The sequence below is a fragment of the Chionomys nivalis genome, chromosome 26, assembly GCF_950005125.1.
Source record: "Chionomys nivalis chromosome 26, mChiNiv1.1, whole genome shotgun sequence".
Classification (NCBI taxonomy): domain Eukaryota; kingdom Metazoa; phylum Chordata; class Mammalia; order Rodentia; family Cricetidae; genus Chionomys; species Chionomys nivalis.
Genome location: NC_080111.1, coordinates 8305058 through 8327923, shown reverse-complemented (window position 1 = coordinate 8327923; position 22866 = coordinate 8305058). Strand labels below are relative to the sequence as shown.

The 22866-nt window shown below is 46.3% G+C and overlaps 1 protein-coding gene across 4 annotated transcripts in view; it reads left to right on the top strand.

Annotated features, from left to right (window-relative positions):
- Positions 1-17820, top strand: part of Inpp1 (inositol polyphosphate-1-phosphatase) — a 30047-nt gene extending 12227 nt beyond the window's left edge. For all 4 annotated transcript variants that reach the window (XM_057758782.1, XM_057758781.1, XM_057758784.1 and 1 more), the window contains 5 exons: positions 6572-6816; positions 9109-9169; positions 11083-11283; positions 12295-12469; positions 14117-17820. In XM_057758782.1, coding sequence (XP_057614765.1) covers positions 6613-6816; positions 9109-9169; positions 11083-11283; positions 12295-12469; positions 14117-14669 — 1194 coding nt within the window. In that variant the 5' untranslated portion in view covers positions 6572-6612 and the 3' untranslated portion in view covers positions 14670-17820. The remainder of the gene's footprint in view (positions 1-6571; positions 6817-9108; positions 9170-11082; positions 11284-12294; positions 12470-14116) is intronic.
- Positions 17821-22866: the final 5046 nt, after the last annotated feature.

The following is a 22866-nucleotide window of genomic DNA, read 5'->3' as shown; positions in this document are numbered from 1 at the left end:
GCTGAAAAGTGGTTGGTGGGTCATTACAAACCAAGGCTACCAAGAAGCTGCTTCCACGCTCACCGTGTCCCCACCAGGCTGGCTGCTAGGGTATCAGCTACCTGGAAAATTCGTCTTACAGAAGTAAACTTCTTGACCACACAAGAAGGACAACCTATCCCACTTTTACTATTTGGCCAGAAGACGAGGACAAAGGGGTGGGTTGTGTTGGCCTCTCTCTGGAGAGGAGGTAAGGATTGTGCTGCATTCCTTCGGCATGATGGCATTGAAGCCTTGACCCCCGTACCTCAGACCACGACTGTGACGTCCCATACATTGATCCACCGTCCTGCCTGGGTTCAACCAAACATGAGTGGGAAGCAGTTGACAAAATGTGTATGGGTTGAACACACACAACCATTTTCCTATCATGTCCTAAATGCAGAAACGAAAGAAAGATGTGTTGCATTTGTTTAACTCTGCGAAGCTGTGTTACTGTGCCTGCCTAAAACACCTGATTGGTCTAATAAAGAGCTGAACGGCCAAGAGCTAGGCAGGCGAAAGGAGAGGCAGGGTTGGCAGGCAGAGAGAATAAATCTCAAAGGAGGAGGAAGCAAGAGAAGATCTGGGAGTGAGAGAAGGAGGGGGACCCCAGGGGTCAACCACCTAGCCACCCAGTGCAGCATGAATAATTAAAAACCCAGAGATAGATATTGGGGTTCAACCTGAAGATCAGAAAAGCAAAGCAGCCAAGCCACTAGAGAGCTCTTACCTCTATGAAATCTCCAGACTGAAAGAGTGAGTTCCTGTCTCATCACACCTTATATTCCTCTCTAGTGCTGGGATTAAAGGCGTGCACCATCAACACCTGGGCTGCTATGGCTAACTAGTGTGGCTGCTGGGATTAAAGGTGTGTGCCCCCACTGCCTGGCCTGTATGGCCGACTAGGTGGTTGTTTTGTATTCTGATCTTCAGGCAAGCTTTATTTATTAAAATACAAATGAAATATCACCACATCACAGCAAGCCATGGAATAAAAAGAAAGAAATACAGAAATATAGAAAGGTAAAAGCCCAGAGGCAAAAGAGAGACAAGATAATTTAGGAAAAACTTGGCTAGAGACAAGCTAAGCTCAGGCCAGGCATCCATAAGCAAGAATAAGCCTCCATGTGATTTATTTCAGAGCTGGTTGGCAGGCCCTCCAAAAGAGCCAAAAAAGTAAAAACACAGCCCAAAACATGGGTGTGTCCTAATCCAGTCTGACTGAGTCCTTAAGAAGAGGGAGACATGCCTGAGTTACATGGCCACCACAGAGAGGCCAGGTGAGGACAGACAGACAGACAACATGCCTGAGTTACATGGCCACCACAGAGAGGCCAGGTGAGGACGCACTGACGAGTTGCCAGTCTCCGACCGGGAGGCTGTCCAGTCTTAAACAGCAAATGAATACAAGAAGAATTGGGTACCTGTCACGATCGAGGCCCCTGTCTAGCCCCATCGCCAGCGTCATGCATTTGGTTAAGAGGGACATCGCTGGACGGTGAACAAGTACCTAGCACGCGCCTTACAATGCGTGTGAGCACAGGCTTTGCTCACTTGCTTATGAGAAAAGAAAGGGTTTTTCTGAGAGGAAAAGAGCTGTCAATTAAATAGTGACATATACCAAACTGAGCTCAAGGAGCACCGCGCGCACATGCACACACACACACACACACACACACACAGACAGACCTACAAATAGAAACAATCACTACTTAGAATAAGCTCTGCCTAGCCCTGTGCATGAATCATCTTTCCTATAAGGTTTCATTAAGATTCTTACCGTCAGGTGCCAACCATCCCCAAAGAGAGCAGTGAGGCAATTAATGGTTGTAGAAATTCAATTAGCTTTCTAAGGTAATTTGAAATGGGAAATTGATAATTCCCATTGTCACAGTCCCCCTTGTCCAGCAAGGAAGACGCGCAACACTGGAGCTCTTCTTGCTAAGCAGTTTATTCAGGACCTTGTTAACAATTGTAAAATCTCTCTCTCTCTCTCTTTCTCTCTCTCACTCACTCACTCACTCACTCTCACTCTCTCCCTCTATCTCTTTTCCTCTCTCCCTGGGCAAAACGCTCCCAGCCCTTAAGTAGGCCTGGGCCGCCGACCCCAGATTGCCAGGTGGGCACTGCTCATAGGTCCACGCATATGCAAGCAGCTGACAGTCATTGCGTGATAATAGCATAAGTCAGGCTTTAGCCATAGGAGTTGATTATCACAGAGAGCACTCGCTTTCGGGACCGCAGAGGGCGGGAGCCAGCACCATCAGGTGCGACTCCACGCAGCTCTCTACACATTGCCATCAGGTGTGACTCCACACGGCTCTCTACATCCCATAGAAAACTGGAGAGATTGTTTGCTGGTGTTACCCCTATTTTCAATATGACTTGCATCAAAGGTTCCAATTAAGGGTGATATGCTCTTGGCTGTTTTCTTACCTGCCTGAATGAGCTAAGATAAATGGGCAGAGATAAGGGCAGAGCGAGATAAGGGTGGAGCTTATAGAGGCCAACAATTTGAGTTTGGGGGAAGGAATGAGATTTCCCACCAGAAAGTATAGTAGGTCCCCCAGCTAAATATAAAGTTGTTCGTTGAGACAAAGGGCTTTCTGTGTTGTCCCAGATGGCCTCAACCCCCTTGGCTTAGCTGCCTCCGTCTCCCAGAAACAAGGAGTACAAACTTGCAAAGCTGCTAGAAACGTAGAAAGTTCGGTACCCATGCTGTAGGAGGTGGTTTGTTTGAGACCGGGGACTCCAGAGAGAGGGAATGAGCTGGAGAAGTACTGGGGTGGTCGGGCTGGCTGGGGAAAGTCTCCACTGACCCTGGCCAAGGAACCCAGAACCATCTGGAGCCTGACAAAATTGGATGAGCGGTGTGTTGGGTCAGAAGAAAAAGAGGCCGAGATTGACGCAGGGTGGCTCAGGAAAAACCCAGATGCAGCACTATGAGTTTCTAGAGCCCGTACCCCGGTCGGTCATCACTGGCCCCAAGTTCAGAGCTGAAAGTTCTTTTTCCTGTACCTGCTAAGAAACATCTGCTCAGGTAGGGAAAGTGAATGCTACTAGGATAAGCCAGGACTTGAATGGGGGAACTCCAGGTTCCCAGAGGCAACGGTGTAGAGGCTAAGCCAGCGGTGGAACCGGTATAGTCTTTTCTTTTCAGATAAAACATTGCTTTTGAAGCCACTGAATGTGATAAACAGTTGATATGTATCTTGCTCAAGTTCAAAGTGAGCTTTACACCCCCCCATGTTGCTTCTAAATAAGAAAGACCCCAGATACTGTTGCTTTGTTGACTCCTTGCTCTTAGAGTAATACAGAATATTTGCTAATAATAGTGGTGGTCCCTGGATCTATACTCTTGTGGCTCATGAGTTATAGTAAGGATATGTATGCATCTCTCTGCTTGGACTGTTTTATAATATCACTTGTGGCAAGTATTTTTATATTAGATGCTGTAAATTATTTCTGAGTTCAAGTAGGGTTGCTATATGAATGCTACTTCTATTGATGTACTCGTCCACGTCAAAGTAAAGTGAACCTTCTAGCAGGATTGAGTCTTGGAATACAGGACTTTTACAAAGTTGTGGTTGCTTGCCTTCCTACTGTGTTATACCATAGATCTAGAAAGTTTTGTTATTGCCATAGGCACATTTTGCTTGGACCATTCCAAGGAGCCCTAGAATACTTATAAATTCAATTTTAGTTGTTTTTTTTTTTAAATGCCATTTATTAGCTGGGCTTGTAACCCCAGTTACTTGGAAGTCTGAGGTGAGAAGATCAGAAGAAGCTCAAGGTTAGGCTGAACTATATATCCAGTTGAAGGTAAGCATGGTCAGGTTCGCAAGACCCGTCTCAAATATCTGAAAGTCACACAACCGCAAGGACCTGAGTTTTGATTCTCAGGACCCAGAAAGATGAGCATGGTGATGGGGTTGGGATGAGCAGCAGGGACAGGCGAATGCCTGGAACTCGGGGTCAGCCAGACACACTGCAACAGAGAGCTCAAGATCCAGTGGGAGCCCCTGCTCAAAAAGCAAGGTACAGAGCAATTGAACACACCCAAAGTTGACCTTTGATTTTCTCATGTGTGTACACATACATGCACCTGCACACACATGTACCACAGACACATACACATGCAACACCCCCCCCAAAAAAAATCTAAAACAGAAAACCTCATTACGATGACGAGACTCCTTAAATTTCAAGACTTGAGTTTGCTCCCCAGCCCACATATAAAACAGAGTACCACAGGAGCAGAAGCAGGTAAATCCCTGGGGCTTGCTGGCTGGCCAGTCAGTCTAATCAACCTGTAGATTTCAGGTTAAATGAGATATCCTGTCTCAAATATAACGTGGGGAAGTGTTTAAGAAAGACGCTAGATGTCAACCCCGGATCTACACACGCATGCAAATCCATGTGTTCACGAATCTCCATGCACTTGTACCTTCATGCACACCCATGTGCATACACACCCATATACCCTTGAAACCTCCCCAGCATATATAAGCTCATATTACAAGATGATCTTTAGGCCAGATGTGGTGGCCCTGGTTAGTTTTTATTGTTCATTTGGTGCTTCCAGAAAGAGGGAACCTCAACTGAAGAGCTGCCTCTGTCAGACTGGACTATGGGCATGTCTGTGGTGCGTTTTCTCAATTGCTAATTGACCTAGGGCCTAGCCTGTCGTGGGTGGTGCTGTCTTTAGGCAGGCTGTCCTAGGCTGTATTAAAAAATTAACTGGGCAGAAGCTAGGGAACAGGCTACGAAACACCACTCATCTATAGGTCCTGATTCAGTTAGTGCCTTGAATGCCCTCAAGGGATGGAGGATGACCAGAAAGTATAATCCAAATACGTGCTTTCTTCTCCAAGTTGGTTTAGCCATGGCAATTATTCCAGCAATAGAAAGTAGACTAGAAACTAGAACATACCTGCAATCGTAGACGGGAAGGGGAGGCTGGGGCATCAACACTCAGGTACAGAGTGAGCGTAACGCAGCCTGGACAGCGTGAGAACCCAACCTGCCTCCAAAAAGAGAAAAATGTCATCCTAAAATCTTCCTTACTTTAAATAATTTTAGTCTACCTTGTACGAAAATATTTTAATTCTTATTTTCTTACCACAGATTAAGCTAAGATTTAGAGTACTAACTGATGAGAGAGGTAGAGGGGGAACTGGTACAGTTATGCCAGCGGCTCCTTGGGAACCTGTGTGTTTCCGGGCCCAGCGTCAGAGTTAGCATCTGTCCTCCTGCTGACCTCCAGAGATGATGACCAGGGATAAAGAAGAACGAGGGGAGTATCTCCTTGTTCAACCCACTTTTCCTTCCTTTCTGTTGAGGAAGTATTTCCTCAGGCAATGGACCATAAGGAAAACAGATTTAGACAAACTAGCTATAACAGCTCGCCACGCCCCTGCGTCAGCATCTTCACGACTGAGTGAGTTTCCAGCCTCACGCTTCTTTTAATAGAGGAACAAGTTGTGACAATGAAGAAACCTAGTTTTGTGTGCAAGCGATCCTGAGCCCCGCCTCTCAGCCTTGTGCAACCCTTTAGAAGTTACTCAACTCCCTAAACTTCATTCCGGAACTGCAGCGCAGGGCAGATAATCCTCATGGCTGGCTGTTCTCTCTGAAGGGAAGCAAAACGGTTCACACTTTGAACAAGAGTCCCATTGCTAATTGGAAGCCTGTCCAGGAAGGCCCAGTAGAAAGACGTCCACTGCTGGGTGTGGCGGTGAACGCCTCTAATCCCAGCACTTGGGAGGCAGAGACAGGTCGAGCTCTAAATTCAAGACTAGCCTGGGCTACAGAGAAGAGTTACAGGGCAGTCAAGGCTTCAGAGAGGGAGCAGGGAGGGAAGAAGGGGAGGAGGGGAGGGGAGGGAAGAAGAAGGAGAGGAGAGGAGAGAGAGGAGAGGAGAGGAGAGGAGAGGAGAGGAGAGGAGAGGAGAGGAGAGGAGAGGAGAGGAGAGAGAGGAGAGGAGAGGAGAGGAGAGGAGAGGAGAGGAGAGGAGAGGAGAGGAGAGGAGGAGAGGAGAGGAAAAAAAGAAAGATGTATGCACGCCACATTGCTCTGAGAATCCAGAGCTCTCTGGTCCTGGCAAGGTGCAATTTGCCCCTCACATCGTGGTGTAGGCTGCTACTTGTTGGAGAATGGCACTTGCCACCGGCTGTGTTATGATTAGGGTCCTTAGAAGAATCTGGCTTTCCTCTCACGCCCTGGTACTTCCGTCTTGCTAGGGCTTTGCAATATAGATTCTTATTCAAAGGTTTTTTTTTTTTTTTTCCTTTCCCTGAAAATTCAGTTCTTTGGGTAATGGTTTCTGTTTTGTTTTTGAGAGTGTAGTGTAATTGTTTTTTTGGTTTTTTGTTTGTTTGTTTGTTTGTTTTTACAAGATTTGAGAACTAAGTTTCAATAGTCAGCACACTGAAAATGTGGTGTCCACTGGCTGCTCAGCCCTGCTGACAGGTTGCTGCCAGTGGGGCGTTAGTGGGAGAGGCACCCTGATTCTGACCGCTTTCTCTTTCACATTCTTGCGCTTTTCCAGCCGAGAGCCAGAGGAGCCAGAGGGCGGGGGAACCTTTAGAAATGTCAGACATCCTCCGGGAGCTGCTCCGCGTCTCCGAGAAGGCTGCTAACATCGCCCGGGCATGCCGGCAGCAGGAGGCCCTCTTCCAGCTGCTCGTGCAGGAGAAGAAAGATGCGGAGAAGAACAAGAAGTTCGCAGCAGACTTCAAGACCCTGGCGGACGTGCTGGTGCAGGAAGTCGTAAAGCAGAACATGGAGAATAAGGTGAGAGGTCAGGGCCAAGGTGGCTGTGAGCCGCTTGCCTCTGCCACTCTGCTGAGTAAACAGCGGGTCTTTTACTGATCCTCAGGATATCTCGGAGCCAAACGAACATCTCCTGGTCTTCCCTTATTTTCATTACACTATTACGAAAATGGTCTTTGCGGGAAATCAATGAAGGATTGAAAAGCGAAGAAATGGAGGGGACTCAGAATTCTAACATGAGTTCATAGAGTCGACTCTTTTTTTATTGATGAGCTTCTTGTTAATAAATAATTCCTGTTCTCTGCGACAGGACACAATTAAGGTCGCTCTGAAGCCCAGTGTTAGACTCTACTTGCCGCTGGGGATTGCTGGCGTCTCTTTGCGGGTTTGCACGGACTATCTCACTTGCTGAGACTCCTCAGTCCCAGCTTATCCACTTCACTATTTATCTAACGTTTGCCTTGGTTACGGGCTTGGGATTGGGTAGAAATCTCCCTTGATCCTCCTATAAAAATATGGTCATGACAGCCAGTGACTGTGGTTCTCAGTGTGGAAGTGACCAGAAGAAGCTAATGCCCTAGTATCCTGACAGTGATGCCAGCAGACGCATGAAAATGTGTCCCTGGCTTCGCGAATTCTCGCTGGTGAACCCGGTGACAGTTTTGTAAGAACTATTATTCCACTGTGATCCGGGTGTCACAGGGAGCTTGGATAAGTGACCCGAAATTACACGGCACAGCATGACAGCTCTTGAACATAGGAAATGGTCCTGAGTGTGTGCCACTAGGGTTCCTGTTGGCTTTCATATCATCCCTTCCCCACTTCTTTTTTTTTTTTTTTTTTTAATTTGGAAGACTGGAGCTTTATGATAAAAAATTTTTTTTAAAAAAACACTTTCATATTTTTAATGATTTTTTTTTTAAAATTTGAGGACCACTTTAGAATGAAGTAAAATCTTGACCACAGGCGTGAGAAGAGAGTACATAAGTTATGTAAAATCTCCACAGACTGTTTCTTCTTCATGCCCTTTTCTAGCTGGCTTTGGCGAGCTCAATGAAGGAAGCTTGTTTTCTGTTGTTACTGATGGAGAGAGTTATACACAAGGGCCGGTTGAGCAACCGGATTGGATACGTATCAACATTACTTTTATGGGTTAATATGTGACCTCCCCCCCCCCCCAGTATTAGAGCAAGTCCAGGCAATTATTCATGAACGACTGCCGGAATTTATGAAACAAATACTTTCCACCTGAGCTGCTTTAGATATTTTTATTTCAGACCCCTTCTGCCTGCATTCCTCTAAACAGCTCTGTAAACAGGTGTGGGGGAACTGGCAGATGGCCAGCCCGGTTGTAGGCCCGGTTCTGTTTTGCAAAATAGCAGGTGGTGTGGCCCTTGTGTTTTGCGCATCTGGGAATGTTCGAGCTTGTGAGGCAGTCCCTTCCCTGAAAATAGCAGGAATATCGGAGCCAGCACGTATTTTGAGAAGTATCTTCCGAGGGCCAGGAGTGAAATGTGTTCATCTGAACACTGACATGGACATTTGAGGAAAGTCTTACTCGATCCCAGTTCACTCTATACCTATGCTTACGTCATAGGTCCCTACAGTGCTGGTTTTCTTTCTTTTTCTTTTCCTCCTTTCTTTTTTTCCTTTGACACACCAACAGGTACAGAGATGTTATCTGGAAATGAAAATAAAATCTAAGATTACCTTCTAGTCTTTTTGTACCTTTAGAACTTATCTTCGGGACTGGAGAGATGGCTCAGTGGTTAAGAGCACTGACTGTTCTTCAGAGGACATGAGTTGGATTTCAAGCAGCCATATGGCAGATCACAACCATTTATGATGGATCTGATTCCCTCTTCTGGTGTGCAGACATATATGCAAAGTACCCATATACCTAAAATGCAAAAATAAATTAAAAAAATTTTAATGAAATTATTTTAAGGACATTAGCCAGTAACATGAGTTTTCACAGGCTGGTGTTTAGGAGCAGGGTTAATAAATGTCCCCAGTCCTGTGGCATCCCAGTCCTGTGGCCGTCCAGCCCCGTGGCTGTCCAGCAGAAGGCTCACAGCACATAAGGAAGCCTGATCTCAGTCATGGATCACATTTTCTAGACTGGCAAAGGAATAGGGAAATATTAGACAGAACCAATATTAGCCCAGAACGAAGCTGGCTTCTTTTTCCACGCTCAGGCTGACTCCTACTTTGAAAGTTTGGAGTTTCAAATCTAACTTATGGAACTCTCTTCAGAACTGATTAGTGGGGCTGGGGGTTGTTGGTTTGTTTTTCAAACTCTGACTCATTCAGTTTCCAGGCTTGGGGAAAAAAACTTTTGGCGAAGAATCCAATGAATTTACAAATGATTTGGGTAAGTAGAAGAGCCTTAATGTGTTTTATAACTTAATCATGGTATCCTAATTTCTAACCCAGAGCATAAAATAAATGAATGCTAGAAAACTTTGGGTATAAACAGCATCACATGCTTAAATATAAAGCTTTATATAGGCGCTACCTCAGAATAGGATGGCGTGTGAGTTAGAGAGAGGTGAGGTGGTTTCTTGAATAATTTATCAGTCCATGCATCATTCGAAGTTTAAATCTTCAGCATTTTAGTCATCGCGACCTAGCCTCTGGGAAAATTCTACAGCCTTTTAAAAATCTAATGGGATGGTTGATGCCCCAGAAAGGTGTTTGTCTACACAGTTGAGTGGACAGTGCCTGAGCAGGGATTTAAACCCATTTGGGGACACCCTGGACTCTACAGCTCTGGGCTAAGTGTGTAGCAGATCCCTCAGTCCTGAAGTAATGTGTGATGTTGCTCCGGTACCCTCTGCATTTCATCTCAGAACCTCTGTAAAGGTAGCTGAATTAAGTAGAAGTTTCCATTCTGTTGCAGGGAAGAGGGCCCACTTGTTCATCTGGGCTGCCTGGCCAGCTTAACCCCGAATTAACCACATAGAAATTGTATTAAATCACTGCTTGGCTCATTATGTCTAGCCTCTTATTGGCTAACTCTCACATCTTGATTTAACCCATTTCTATTAATCTGTATATCACCACGTGGCAGTGGCTTACTGTCTAACCGGCACTGTCCATCTCAGACAGAAGATCCATGGCTTCTCCTGACTCTGCCCTTCTTCCTCCCAGCATTCATTTCTGTTTTCCCCGCCTACCTAAGTTCTGCCCTATCAAAAGGCCAAGGCAGTTTCTTTATTCATTAATCAATGAAAGCAACACATAAACAGAAGGACCTTCTACCCCACCATTCCATACCAACCTTTTAATTTTATTTTGTTGTTGTTCTGTTGGAGGTGGGGCCTTGCTGGGTTATAACTGGTCTCAAATTCTTGGTTCTAGTTATTTCTCACCTCAACTCCCAGAATAGCTGAGACCACAGGCGTGAACCTCTCCCCTAGCTTTTTATATACATTTCTATGTGTCTAAAAGTTTCTATACATTCCTATGACTCCAAGAAAGAAGACAGAAATCTTATTCACACTTCCAAAAGTTAAAAGTAACTATTATGAGTATCACACAATCCATCCTAATTTACAATCCTACATTTGACTGTTTCATAATTAATTTAATTCATCTGATACTCCTGAGTATAAACAATATTTTTGTTAAAAGTAGCAGTACAGGAGGAAGCAGAAGAGCCGGGCGGTGGTGGCACACGCCTTTAATTCCAGCACTCGGGAGGCAGAGGTAGGCGGATCTCTGTGAGTTCGAGACCAGCCTGGTCTACAAGAGCTAGTTCCAAGACAGGCTTCAAAACCACAGAGAAACCCTGTCTCGAAAAAGGAAAAAACAAACAACAACAACAACAACAACAACAAAACAGAAGGAAGCAGAAACATTTCCGTATGTGGATAAGACCTATGTCTTTTCCAGTAACATTCCAACATGGACAGAGAAGAGTCAAAAAACAAAACTAAGTAACAGAATAATTGTTGAAGCTGAAGAATTTCAACTTTTGTGTGGAGTTCCTTGAATGCAAATCTTTGCTCTTGTAGTTATTTTTCTGGAGGAGCAGGCTGAGTCCTGGATCCTAACCTCTCCACCGAGAGGACGGCCACAGAGCCATTAGCGTCCACCGCTTTATAAAGAGCCGCAGGGGATCCTGGCAGGGTTTCCGAACCAGCGCTGTGGACTTACCGCATCCACCTAACCCAAGAGCTCAGCTCAGTTGCCCACTCTCCTCGCTGCCCCTCTGCCTCCCGCGATCCGGTCTTCTCCCTGAAACTCTCAAGGAGCGGCGGCTCTAATTTGTCTTCATTCTAGGGGAAAAGATCACCGTGGAGCTGCGGTCCACGGAGGAGGAGACAGCAGAGCTTCTCGGCAGAGTCCTGGATGGCAACGTGCCGGCGTCTGAAGCGCTGGCGAAGGTGGTGCATCAGGATGTGGACCTAACTGACCCCACTCTGGAGTCCCTGGAGATCAGGGTTCCACAGGACATTCTGGGGATTTGGGTGGACCCCATAGGTAAGTGGGGGACACCTACTCATTTGTGCCCAGTGTTCTTGAGGGGTCAGGGAGGCTCCAGGAAATAGAAACTTTTAGAACTATAGTCTAGATCTCCTGGAACATTCGTTATCATTATTATTTGAGAATTTCATCCATGTGTACAATGAAATATGATCGTACCCCCAATTCCTCCCATACCTCCCAGATGTGTTCTCTCCCAATTTCACATCTTTTTTTTTTTTTTTTAACTCACTAAGTCTGCTAGTGCTGCCCAGTTAGGTGCTGGAGTGTGGGCCGTGCACAGGAGTATGGGGGTCTACACCCATGCTCAAAGAGTTACACCTCTTGTCTCCGCCTCCTCCCCTGCACTGGGCTTTTTAAGAGGGACCTGCTTTGCCTGACATATTGCGTGGGTGCCAGGAATCCCAACTTAAGACCTCGTGCCTTCGATACTTTACCCACTGAGTCGTCTTCCCAGCCCTAGATGCCTTAGAGGCCTTGTTATATGCAAGGTGCTGTATTGGATTCCACAGGACGGTGGCCATGTTTTCCCCCTTAAAGAGTTCTCAGACTTACAGGGCCAAGGAGGGAAGATCTCCAGCTAGAGACCCGCCTGTGCCGTACAGAGACCCTGTCTCAAGCCAACACATTTTTTTTCCCTAAAGTTCTCATACACTGAATGCAATATAAGCAATGATATAAAAGAGTAGAAATGATTCAGGGCAGGCAGCGCCCAGTGATGGAATCTGATAAGTTACTAAATTAGAAGGGGATCTTACAAAGGATAAAAAATCTTCGATCGGGCCGGGCGGTGGTGGCGCACGCCTTTAATCCCAGCACTCGGGAGGCAGAGACAGGTGGATCTCTGGGAGTTCGAGGCCAGCCTGGTCTACAAGAGCTAGTTCCGGGACAGGCACCAAAGCTTCAGAGAAACCCTGTCTCAAAAAACCAAAAAAAAAAAAAAAAAAATCTTTGATCGATCCACCATGATCTAATAACCCGTCTGTGCCTGTATGTTTCATTTTTCAGATTCTACCTATCAGTATATTAAAGGTTCTGCCGATGTGAAATCCAACCAGGGAGTCTTCCCCAGTGGGCTTCAGTGTGTGACGATTTTGATTGGTGTCTATGACATACAGACAGGCGTGCCCCTGATGGGGGTCATCAACCAGCCTTTTGTGTCTCAGAATCTAACTACTCTAAGGTAGAAGACATTTCCGGTTTTTGGTCGCCTGGCCTCAGCCTTGCTTGTTAGTACGGTCACTCCACATGGCCTTCCCATGACTGGGTTCTATGGGGTTTCCCACTGTGAGTCCACAGGGCTGAATTAAGATGCCTCCTCTCTTCGGTCCTGGATTTGGCAGGGTTTTGATTGGGTGTAAGTGCTCATTGATGCTTTAAAGGAAATTAATATGGTCTCGGAGAAACCGTATTTGCATTTGAGATATAGCAACTCTATTCCTGTTTCTAAGTGCCACTCAAAACCACACATGTCGATTGATGCTCAATGCTGTCCTCTGATTCCTTGCAACATGGTCGATGCCACCACTATGTGGCCGGGTGAATTTCTGTATTATGGTGGAAGAAATGCAGAACCAAACGTGGAAAGTATTTAGGGGAATTATTGTCCGATATGGCCAGGGTTGACTCGAACTCCTTCCAGATACTGCCAGCATCAGTGTGGAAGTGGTCCTCCGCCGCCCCCACCTTTCCACCAACCCCCATCACAGCCTGGATAGTGGCCAGGCCTCTGTGTTGAGGGGCTGACTCCTGGGCATAGCAGAGTCCGAGCAGAGGCGGCGGACCCTTTTCCTTCTCATTGAAAAAAAACTTTCAGGGCTGGAGAGATGGCTCAGAGGTTAAGAGCATTGCCTGCTCTTCCAAAGGTCCTGAGTTCAATTCCCAGCGACCACATGGTGGCTCATAACCATCTGTAATGGGGTCTGGTGCTCTCTTCTGGCCAGCAGGCATATACACAGACAGAATATTGTATACATAATTAATAAATGAATAAATAAATATTAAAAAAAAGAAAAGAAAAAAATCTTTCAGCTTCTATTACCTAGGACTGCCTGTGTTCATTCATCTTCGGGTTGCTTCGGATAAGAATCCTTTGTTCTTTAAGAGTTAAAAGTTTAAGCCTCTGCAATGTTCCTCTACTCCATTTTTTTTCAAACTATTTTGGTAATGTTTTAGAAGGTCATTAAAACATTAGGGACCCTGTAAGCCCAGCACTCCAGAGACACAAGAGGACTCCAAAGCCAGCTGGGGGGGGGGGGGCCTCAGATTCAGGGATGAACCAGATTTGATTTAAGGTTTCACCACTTAAGGATCCAGGCCACTTTGGCAAGTTACTTGCTTTCTCTAAAGGTAGCCTCTCATCTGTAAACAGAGCCCCTGACAGGAGGGGAGGTGGAAAGACAAAGCTGTTATTACTATTATTGTCAACAATAACAACAGGAGACCATCTTGCTTGGTGTTTGATGTCAAAGTGAAGCTCAGAGACTCAGAATAAAGAGGAGGAGATTTACAAGTGGATTTAGACCTGTCTCTTTCCCTCTGGGACTTTGAATGACAGCAGCGGAATTAAGCTTTGGCTTTGTTCCTAGAGGTCAGAGATCATATCAGGCTTAGTGTCGTCCCAGCTGGGTTTGGGGCCAGCTCTCACAGAAACACAGGCACTTGCTTGCAGTCAGCTTAGAATTAATTAGTAGCTTGATGTCCATTTATAGGCTCGGGATCATTAAAAGTCAATTTGCTCTGAGGCATTGTGCATTCTTCATATCGTTATATTTGAAAGGCACCTGTGTAAACCAGCATGCTAATCACCAGCTAAACCTGTTTCCTGCAGGTGGACCGGGCAGTACTACTGGGGCCTCTCTTACATGGGGACCAACATCCATTCCCCGCAGATCGCCCTCTCTAAAGGGACCGGCGGTGAAACCCAGACTGAAAACTCAGACGGGGAGATCTCCCGCCCCCTTTCCGCAGTCATCAGTACCAGCGAGAAGGAGACCATCAAAGCGGCACTGTCGCGAGTGTGCGGAGGCGGCGTCTTCCCGGCAGCGGGGGCAGGCTACAAGAGCCTCTGTGTAGTCCAAGGCCTGGTTGACATTTACATCTTCTCAGAGGACACCACGTTCAAGTGGGACTCCTGTGCCGCCCACGCCATTCTGAGGGCCATGGGTGGGGGCATTGTAGACATGAAAGAGTGCTTGGCGCGAAATCCCAAACCGGGGCTGGACTTACCACAGTTGCTGTATCACACGGAAAACAAAGGTGCTTCCGGAGTGGATCTTTGGGCCAACAAGGGAGGACTGATAGCCTATAGGTCCAGGCATCGGCTGGACACTTTCCTGAGCTGCCTCATCCAAAACCTCGGGCCTTTGAAGACACAGACATAGGGCTCTGACCTCAACTCGCCCTAAAGCTGAACCTAACCCCTTTGTGCTGTCTGTCTCTCCAAGATAGCTCTGCCTTGTTGTTTAATGTTCCCTTGCCTCTTTTCAGAAACATTTTCCAGTTATGTGTTTATAATATTAATTTCTGTAAATTATGACATTCAAGTCACAACTAAGTTGGTATATGATATTCTTACAGGGAACCTTGTTCTGTTAATGTTGCTTGGAACCCTTCAATAAAATTCCAAGCAGGAGTGAAATTGCCCGGCTGGAGTAGCATGGCTGAATACCCAGCTGTTAGGGAGCCAGGCTTGAGCTGGGTTTTATTTCTCGTCCTGGAGAAGAAATCTGTGGTTTGGGCCTGAGGCAGGAGATTCAGAACTGTGGATCTAAATAATGGAGCCAAGTGCATAGGCTTTCAATAGTTTGTGTTTCTCCTTTAAAATAAATAAGTAAAAGCTCGATTCGGAGGCAGGGAAGGAATTGGAAATCAGAAATAAAAAGGAGAGATACGCAGAGACTGGAGAAAGCATGCAGAGAGAGAGAGAGAGGAGAGAGAGAGAGAGAATGTATATACAGTCAAGTGATAGCTAATTTCCTACCATAGATCAAGCAGAAGAGGGGTATGTGTGTGTGTGTGTGTGATAGCTAACCTCCTACCATAGGCCAAGCAGAAGAGCTGTGTGTGCGTGTGTGTGTGCGTGTGTGCGCGCGCGCGCACGCGCATGTGTAAATGTATATGCAGGAGTGATAGCTAACCTCCTACCATAGGGCAAGCAGAAGAGGTGGGGCAAAGAGCTCCCCCTGTTTTGCATAGTTATTTACTCTCTACTGCAACCCCAGTGTGACCCTCTGTTTTGCCACACTAACGACTCTTAGAGCTGTACAGTGTCCTTCCGCAACCCAGGTCACCCTAATGGTGTCCACTGGAGGGATCAAGCGAACCTTCAGCCGGCTGCAGTCCCTCCGTGCTCTCTGGGTACTGATGGATGTTTCTACGTTAATATTACAATCCCAAGTTACTGGGAGGAAGTCAGACCTGTTTGTTCCTTCCGTTATTCCTAAACTTGAGAAATGAATTGACAAATAATGTATGTATATTTATGTTGTACACCTGTGATTTCTTTGAAGTGCGCATGCTACATGGAGCTAATAGCATGCCTTGTGGTGAGGAGACCAACAAATATTACTAGTGACCTTCCAGGATATGCCCCACTGTTAACTACAGTCACCATGTTGGACGGCAGATCTCTTGAACATTCTAACTGAAATTTCATCTCCTTTTACCAATATCTCTTCCTAACTCCCCCTGCCTCAGCTCTAAGTGGACAATATTCTACTCTTCGCTCCTGAGTTTGTTTTTTAGACTGCAGAGAGAATCCAGCTCTATAATGGCAAAGCTCAAATCAGTCGTCCTTGCAGGACCTGTGACAAGCACTGAAGAACACTCAGGATGATTCCAGAATGCTGACCGCTGTGGTCAATACTATAATAAACATGGAGCATACTTCACGGAGGAACGGAAGAACAGATTCCACAAAGCTGTCCTCGGATCTCCACGCAGGCATGTGTGCACCTGCATTGTGTCCACACTCTCATACGATAATAAAGTTGAAACAGTTAGATCCTGTTCAGAACAGAGGCCCTGACCTCCGTTCATTCTTTCTTTCCATTGCGATCACACACGTGAGTCCCATAAACTCTCTGGCCTGTTGACACTTCCTCATGGGAGAGGCAGAGAAGCTCATGTGACTTCATGGGAATTTTAGGAGGTTCCCCACGGAGGTTATGCAAAAAGAAAATAATGGACCATGGCGGAAGAGGATTCTTCTGTTGCGTAGCTGCTCATAGTTACGGGGGGGGGGGGGTGCAAACTCCATTCCACTCCCTGTCTTTATGGGCAGGGCTACTTCAGATTCAGATTACCTCAGTTAAACGGAGTCAAACCTTTGTGTCTATTTTGTGAGTAGCTAATTTCACTTACCATGTTACATGTATGTCAGCATTTCCCCCTTGCTAAGGCTGAGTGTTATTTCATTGCCTGTGTTCTGCCGTTTTTGTTTACCTTTTCATTTCCCCCCCCATTTCTATCTTTGGTGGCTGTATGCAAAGCTGTTATGAATGACAAATTTCCAAATATTGGATAATAGTTTCGATATGCAGTATTGTATATTTCAATTGCAGTCATGTAGAGACAAATCGTTAATCACAGTTGAAGGTAGGGAGGATTATATAATACTTGATCACAGAAGCAAAAATTAAAATGTTATGCTGATCTGGGGGAAGCAGAAATAACTTTTTCTGAAAACAAAGCTCGTGATCACTGAATATTTTGTGAGCATTTCTGATAATTTATGTACATCTATTCCTAGAATCATGCTTTTATGGGTGTCGAATAATCACCACTATCAAAAATTATTCTAAATGTGTCCTTAAAATAGTGTAGTAAGGGCTGGGCAGATGATGGCTCAGTGGATACAGTTCTAAATATGAAAATCTGAATTTGGGTCTCTGTACGACACAAGAGCCAGGTGTGGCAGCTTGCATAACCCTGACTCCGGGGCTGGAGTGAGTGAAACGAGAGAGAGAGAGAGAGAGAGAGAGAGAGAGAGAGAGAGAGAGAGAGAGAGAGACCATGGAGGTTGACCAGATAGCCTAGCCAAACACAGTTGAACTTTAAGTTCAGTCTCCTAGTTAGCAACATCTTCCAACTGACAGCCCAGAGTTATCTGGGGGAGTCTCAGCTGGGGGATTGCCTTGATCGATTGGCCTGGGGAATATTTGTAGAGATATTTTCTTTTCTTTCTTTTTTGTTTTTTCAAGACAGGGTTTCTCTGTGGCTTTGTAGCCTGTCCCGGAACTAGCTCTTGTAGACCAGGCTGGCCTCGAACTCACAGAGATCTGCCTGCCTCTGCCTCTGCCTCTGCCTCCCAAGTGCTGGGATTAAAGATGTGTGCCACCACTGCCCAGTGGATATTTTCTTAATTGCTAATTGATGTAAGGTGCCCCAGTCCAGTGCGGGTGGTACCATCCCTCAGCAGATAAGCAGAGCAGATGCTAGAGAAAACAGTAGGCAGCTTTTCTTCATGACTTTTGCTTGAGTCCCTGCCCTGACTCCCTTCAGTAATTTGTCTGTAACCTCTAAGATGAAATAAACCCGTTTCCTCCTCAGATTGCTTTGAGTTGTGGGGTTTTATCACAGCAACAGACATTGTGCTGGGACATTCAGCGAGAGACCTTGCCTCAGAAAAATATTATGGAGAGTGTATTAGTCAAGGCTTTCTAGAGGAACAGAGCTACTAGAATGAACAACACGTATACATAAAGGGAATTTATTAGAATGGCTGACAGGCAGTGGTCCAGCTAGTCCAACAGTGGCTGTTTCCCAGTGGAGAGCCCAAGAATCCAATAGTTATCTGGTCCACGAGGCTGGATGTTTCAGTCATCTTCAGTTTACCCTGGAATCCCAAAGGAGTAGGTTCAAGATAAAGGACTGCCTCAGTAGAGGGTAGATGACCTTGCCAGCAAGAAGGAGGGCAAGCAGGCAAAATGTTTCCTTCTTCCAAGTCCTTTTACGTAGGCTGCCATCAGAAGGCGTGGCCCAGATTTGGGGTGGGTCTCCCCACCACCAACGATCCAATCAAGAAGAATTAATTCCTCACAGGTGTGCCCAGTTGCTTGCCTTGTAGTTATTTCCAGATGTAGTCGAGTTGGTCACCGAGATGAGCCATCGCAGGGAGCAACAGCAGCAGACACTATGATGTTGGTCTCCAGTTTCCACATAAGCAAGCACCTGGACATGCACAAATGTATGCACACATACACACAACCCCTACATACAAATCATCTAATAAATATTATCTGGAGTTATAGGCAGAAGTTTCTGTCATGCCACTCTCGAGTAACCACACAAAGGCTTAGTATTAATTATAAAGGCTCGACCAATAGCTCAGGCTTATTACTAGCTAACTCTTACATTTAATATAATCCGTATTTCTTATCTATGCTTTGCCATGTAGCTCATGGCTTGTTACTCATTTTGTACACATCTTGCTTTCTCTATGTCTGACCTGAGACTCCCTTCTCTGTCCTTCTTCCTCCTAGGATTCTCAGTTTGGCTCTCCTGCCTAACCTTATCCTGTTCCGCTACTGGCCAGGCAGCTTCTTAATTAAAACAATTACAGCAACATATGTTCACATAGCGTAAAGGAATATTCCATACGGAGAGCATCTTTTTCTCATACAAAATTTGGAAACCTCTCTGCCAGATCAAAATCAAGTCCCTATCCCCTGACCTGGGCATAAATTGCTCTTTGGCAATTCCTCTGCAACCAACAGACATGGTTTATAGTTTTGTCTGGAGAACGTTGCTGTCTTAGACAATCACATCTGCAACAGGGCATTTAAGAATTGAATCCAGCACTGAGAAATGAGCATTGCCCTTGGTGAAGGTGGATGCTAGTTCATAAACTTTTTGGTTTGGTGAAAACCCAGTCAGGTGTTGAATGTGTAGTGGATTAATATTGAGGAGGAAGGACTGTCTTCTCTGAGATGAGTAGGGAGGAAGTGCCTCATCCTCACACAGCCTGGATTCCTGAACCCGGACTAGAGACAATGTGGGAGTGAAAAGAGGGCGTACAGAGAGGCGGGTGGGGGTGGGGTAAGGTGTACTGAGCTCTTGAATGGAGAAACCACAGACCACTCTGCTCCTCCGGTTCCATGTGTTTATTATATGCAGCTCAACAGGGAAGGGGAGCTATCACATATAGATAAATAAGGAGGCAGGCTTGGTATATAAAACTGACCCGGGAAACAGGCTTAGTTAATCTCGGTAGGAGCAGACTCTGCAGGGACGCAGGATCTTCAGGATGTAAACATGGTGGAGGGGGAAAGCTGTCGTGGGCGTTTTCTGCATACGCTGTCAACATTCCCACCTGGACCCAAAGAAGGCTTTGCCGTTCCGAGGGGGCTGAAGCACTGGGGTCCCTAACGTGGACGCCTCTGCACATCTTCAGGAATCCTTGCTGACTTCAGGGTCACACTAACAGGAGCACAGAACCACAGACTGAGAAGGTCCCAGAACAAGTGACAAAGGAAGGAAAGAAGCCCGAAAGAAGCCGTCTCCTAGCAACCTGACGGTACTCAGCCAATCAGCTGCTTCCTCCCAGCACTGCTTGCCCGTTGTTAGTCATCTCAGTATCTCAGTGTCTGTGGTCTCATCTGCAATGCTGACTGCTCAAACGGAAGCGCTTTGTTCACTAATAAGCACAATTAGCACGCAGGAACAACAGAGCAATGCTGTTTTGTCTATCCTGTTTCCCACATCACAGCCACCAATTTATCCCTCTTACCATGCAATCCTACCTAGGTACGGAGTCACTAAGTGACTGAGACCACCCAGGTACCACCCAGGAGCAGACCATCCAAAGGAAGTTCCTAATGCTTCAATTATTGTAGATAGGATCATCTGTTGTCCCTTAGCCCAGCACACACCCATCCCCTTTTCAGCAGAGGACCCCTAGACAAATGTCAGCCAATTGGGGTCTTGAACCTTACAAATCTCTCTGCCTTTATAAAAAAAAATACCACCCCAACTTTGCTCAGGGCTCCCTGATCACGCCAATATGTTGGACACATGGAGAGTCCAAGTTCAGACTTGAGTAAGAATAAAGGTGCTTTGCTTTTACATACCATACTTGGTTTTGGGGGGACTCCACGGATCGGGGTGTAACAGAGCACTGGAAGGCGGTTTGCGCTTCTTGCTTCAGTCAGCAGTCATAAAGGGATGGACTGAACTTTATTTTGGTGGCTGTGGTCCAGCGACGCCGCCAAAGGGGATACGCAATTTCTAGTTCCGTAAGTTGATGAGAGATCAATATACACGTTTTGTTTGTTTCTTTGTTTTTGGAGACAGGCTTTCTCTGGGTGACAGCTCTGACTGTCCTGGAACTTGCTTTGTAGTTCAGGCTGGCCTCGAATTCAGAGAGATTCACCTGCCTCTGCCTCATGGGACTAAAGTGCTGGGATTAAAGGCGTGCGGCCCCACCACCTGCCAATATTCACTTTTTAATATACCTTCCACCCAGACATTTCTCTTGTCCTTCTCTTTCCCAGCCATCAGCTTCCCCTTATCACACCTTTATCTCTCGGTCTAGCTGCCAATGGTTCCACGTCCATCAGTAGGAGCCTGGCGGTCCTTAGCATTCAAGGTGCCGTGTGTGTGTGTGTGTGTGTGTGTGTGTGTGTGTGCGCGCGCGCGCGCACATGTGTGGGTGGTGCATGCTTGTGCATACTGACATCATCATTGGACTTATTTCCCAATCACTTCTCTAGTTTTGCAAACACAGTTTCTCACTGAAACTAGAGTTCGCTCACTCAGATAGACTGACTGGCCGACAAGCCTCCAAGCTCTCTTTCTGTGTGCCAGTCTGTGACTCCGGCATTGGGGTCACAGACGCAGACAACCATGCCAGCCTTCTTACGTGGGCTATGGGAATCTGAACACACATACTTGTTCTTTTTTTTTTTTTTTTTTTTTTTTTTTTTTTTTTTGATTTTTGAGACAGGGTTTCTCTGTAGCTTTTTGGTTCCTGCCCTGGAACTAGTTCTTGTAGACCAGGCTGGCCTCGAACTCACAGAGATCCGCCTGCCTCTGCCTCCCAAGTGCTGGGATTAAAGGCGCCCGGCCACATACTTTTTCTTGTACAAGAACGTTACCACCAGGCTGGAGAGATGGCTCAGCGGTTAAGAGCATTGCCTGCTCTTCCAAAGGTCCTGAGTTCAATGCCCAGCAACCACATGGTGGCTCACAACCATCTATAATGAGGTCTGGTGCCCTCTTCTGGCCTGCAGGCATACACGCAGAAAGAATATTGTACAAATAATAAATAAATAAATCTTTTTAAAAAAAAAGAACGTTACCACCTTCGTCCCCTTGTCCGGATTTTTCATACACTTGCATATTGTCTTCCGCATGGACTTCAGACTCCATTGTTACTGCTTGTGCTTGCGCCCTGAGAGACCTGTAGGTGCCAATGGAAAGGACTTCCGAAAGGTACCTTCAGCGTTTGTCATGGCTTATACAGTCTCTGAAGTGCCATAAAGACGGAAGTATAAACAGCGCTGCACCTAAGACTGTGTGTGCAGTGGGCCTCCTGTCCAGAGGACGCCCAAGCTGAAGTCTAAGTCACGTTGGCGATCAGTAAGCATTAGCATTCACTGCAGGTGGCGGAAATGCCCAGACAGCTGTACAAAGTACAAAGACTGAAGCAGTTTCTTGCAGAAGTGGAGCGGTGTGGTCCAGAGAGGAAGAGGTGGCCCTGCCCCAATGTCTTCAGGGATTCACACTTCTTTCATCCCCCACCCCCACACTAATGCCCCTTTCTCAGACAGTGTCACTGGGTCCGCATTTTCCACAAGCGGATGAAAGGAAAGATAACGCAGGGTGATTTGTCATTGGCTATAACCAAGTCACCTGACCACAGTCAACTACAAAGATAGTTTCGTTTCTGGGCAACCAAAACCCAAGAATCTTGCCATACAGAAGACTGGAAACAGGTATAGGAGGGTGGCCACTACTCTATCTCTCGGGAACTTGAGATGCCCAGCTTTGGCCTCAGCCTGATACCCCATCACACATCCGTGTTACCGTGGAGATATCTTGATCCTCACAGTCAGAAGCCAATCCTCAGCCACACCCAGTCACTAATTTACAGGACATGTGTCCACTTTGTCCTCCAAAGAATTAAAAGTGCTACAAACGCAGCCATCCATCAAGACAGTAAGTAGACAGACAGACTTCCTCCAGCAAGAACAAAAGGAGACAGACAAATGCAAGCTCAGACACGCCTCTCCTATGATGCCAAGAAATCTCAGAGATTCTCAGCCCTGGCTATTCTCTTGGAGGCCTCTGGTCTCCTTGTGTCAAGCTATACTTCCGAGGTGTACATCCCCTGCTCAGAAGGCAGACAAATTGCCATCAGTCTCTGACTAAGAGAGTTGCTGAGTCATCCCATTTAAGACGTCTGGTTGCTTGACTCCACTCACTGCAGCTGATTTGCATCTGCATCCTGTACTCACAGGCCAGAGCAAGCTACCCTAAGCATCCTTAAATAGGGCACCTCCCACCCCACCACTTCTCCCAAGGCACTGCATGGAAGGAAGGGATAAACTCCAGACATGCGCATCTGCCCCCAACAAA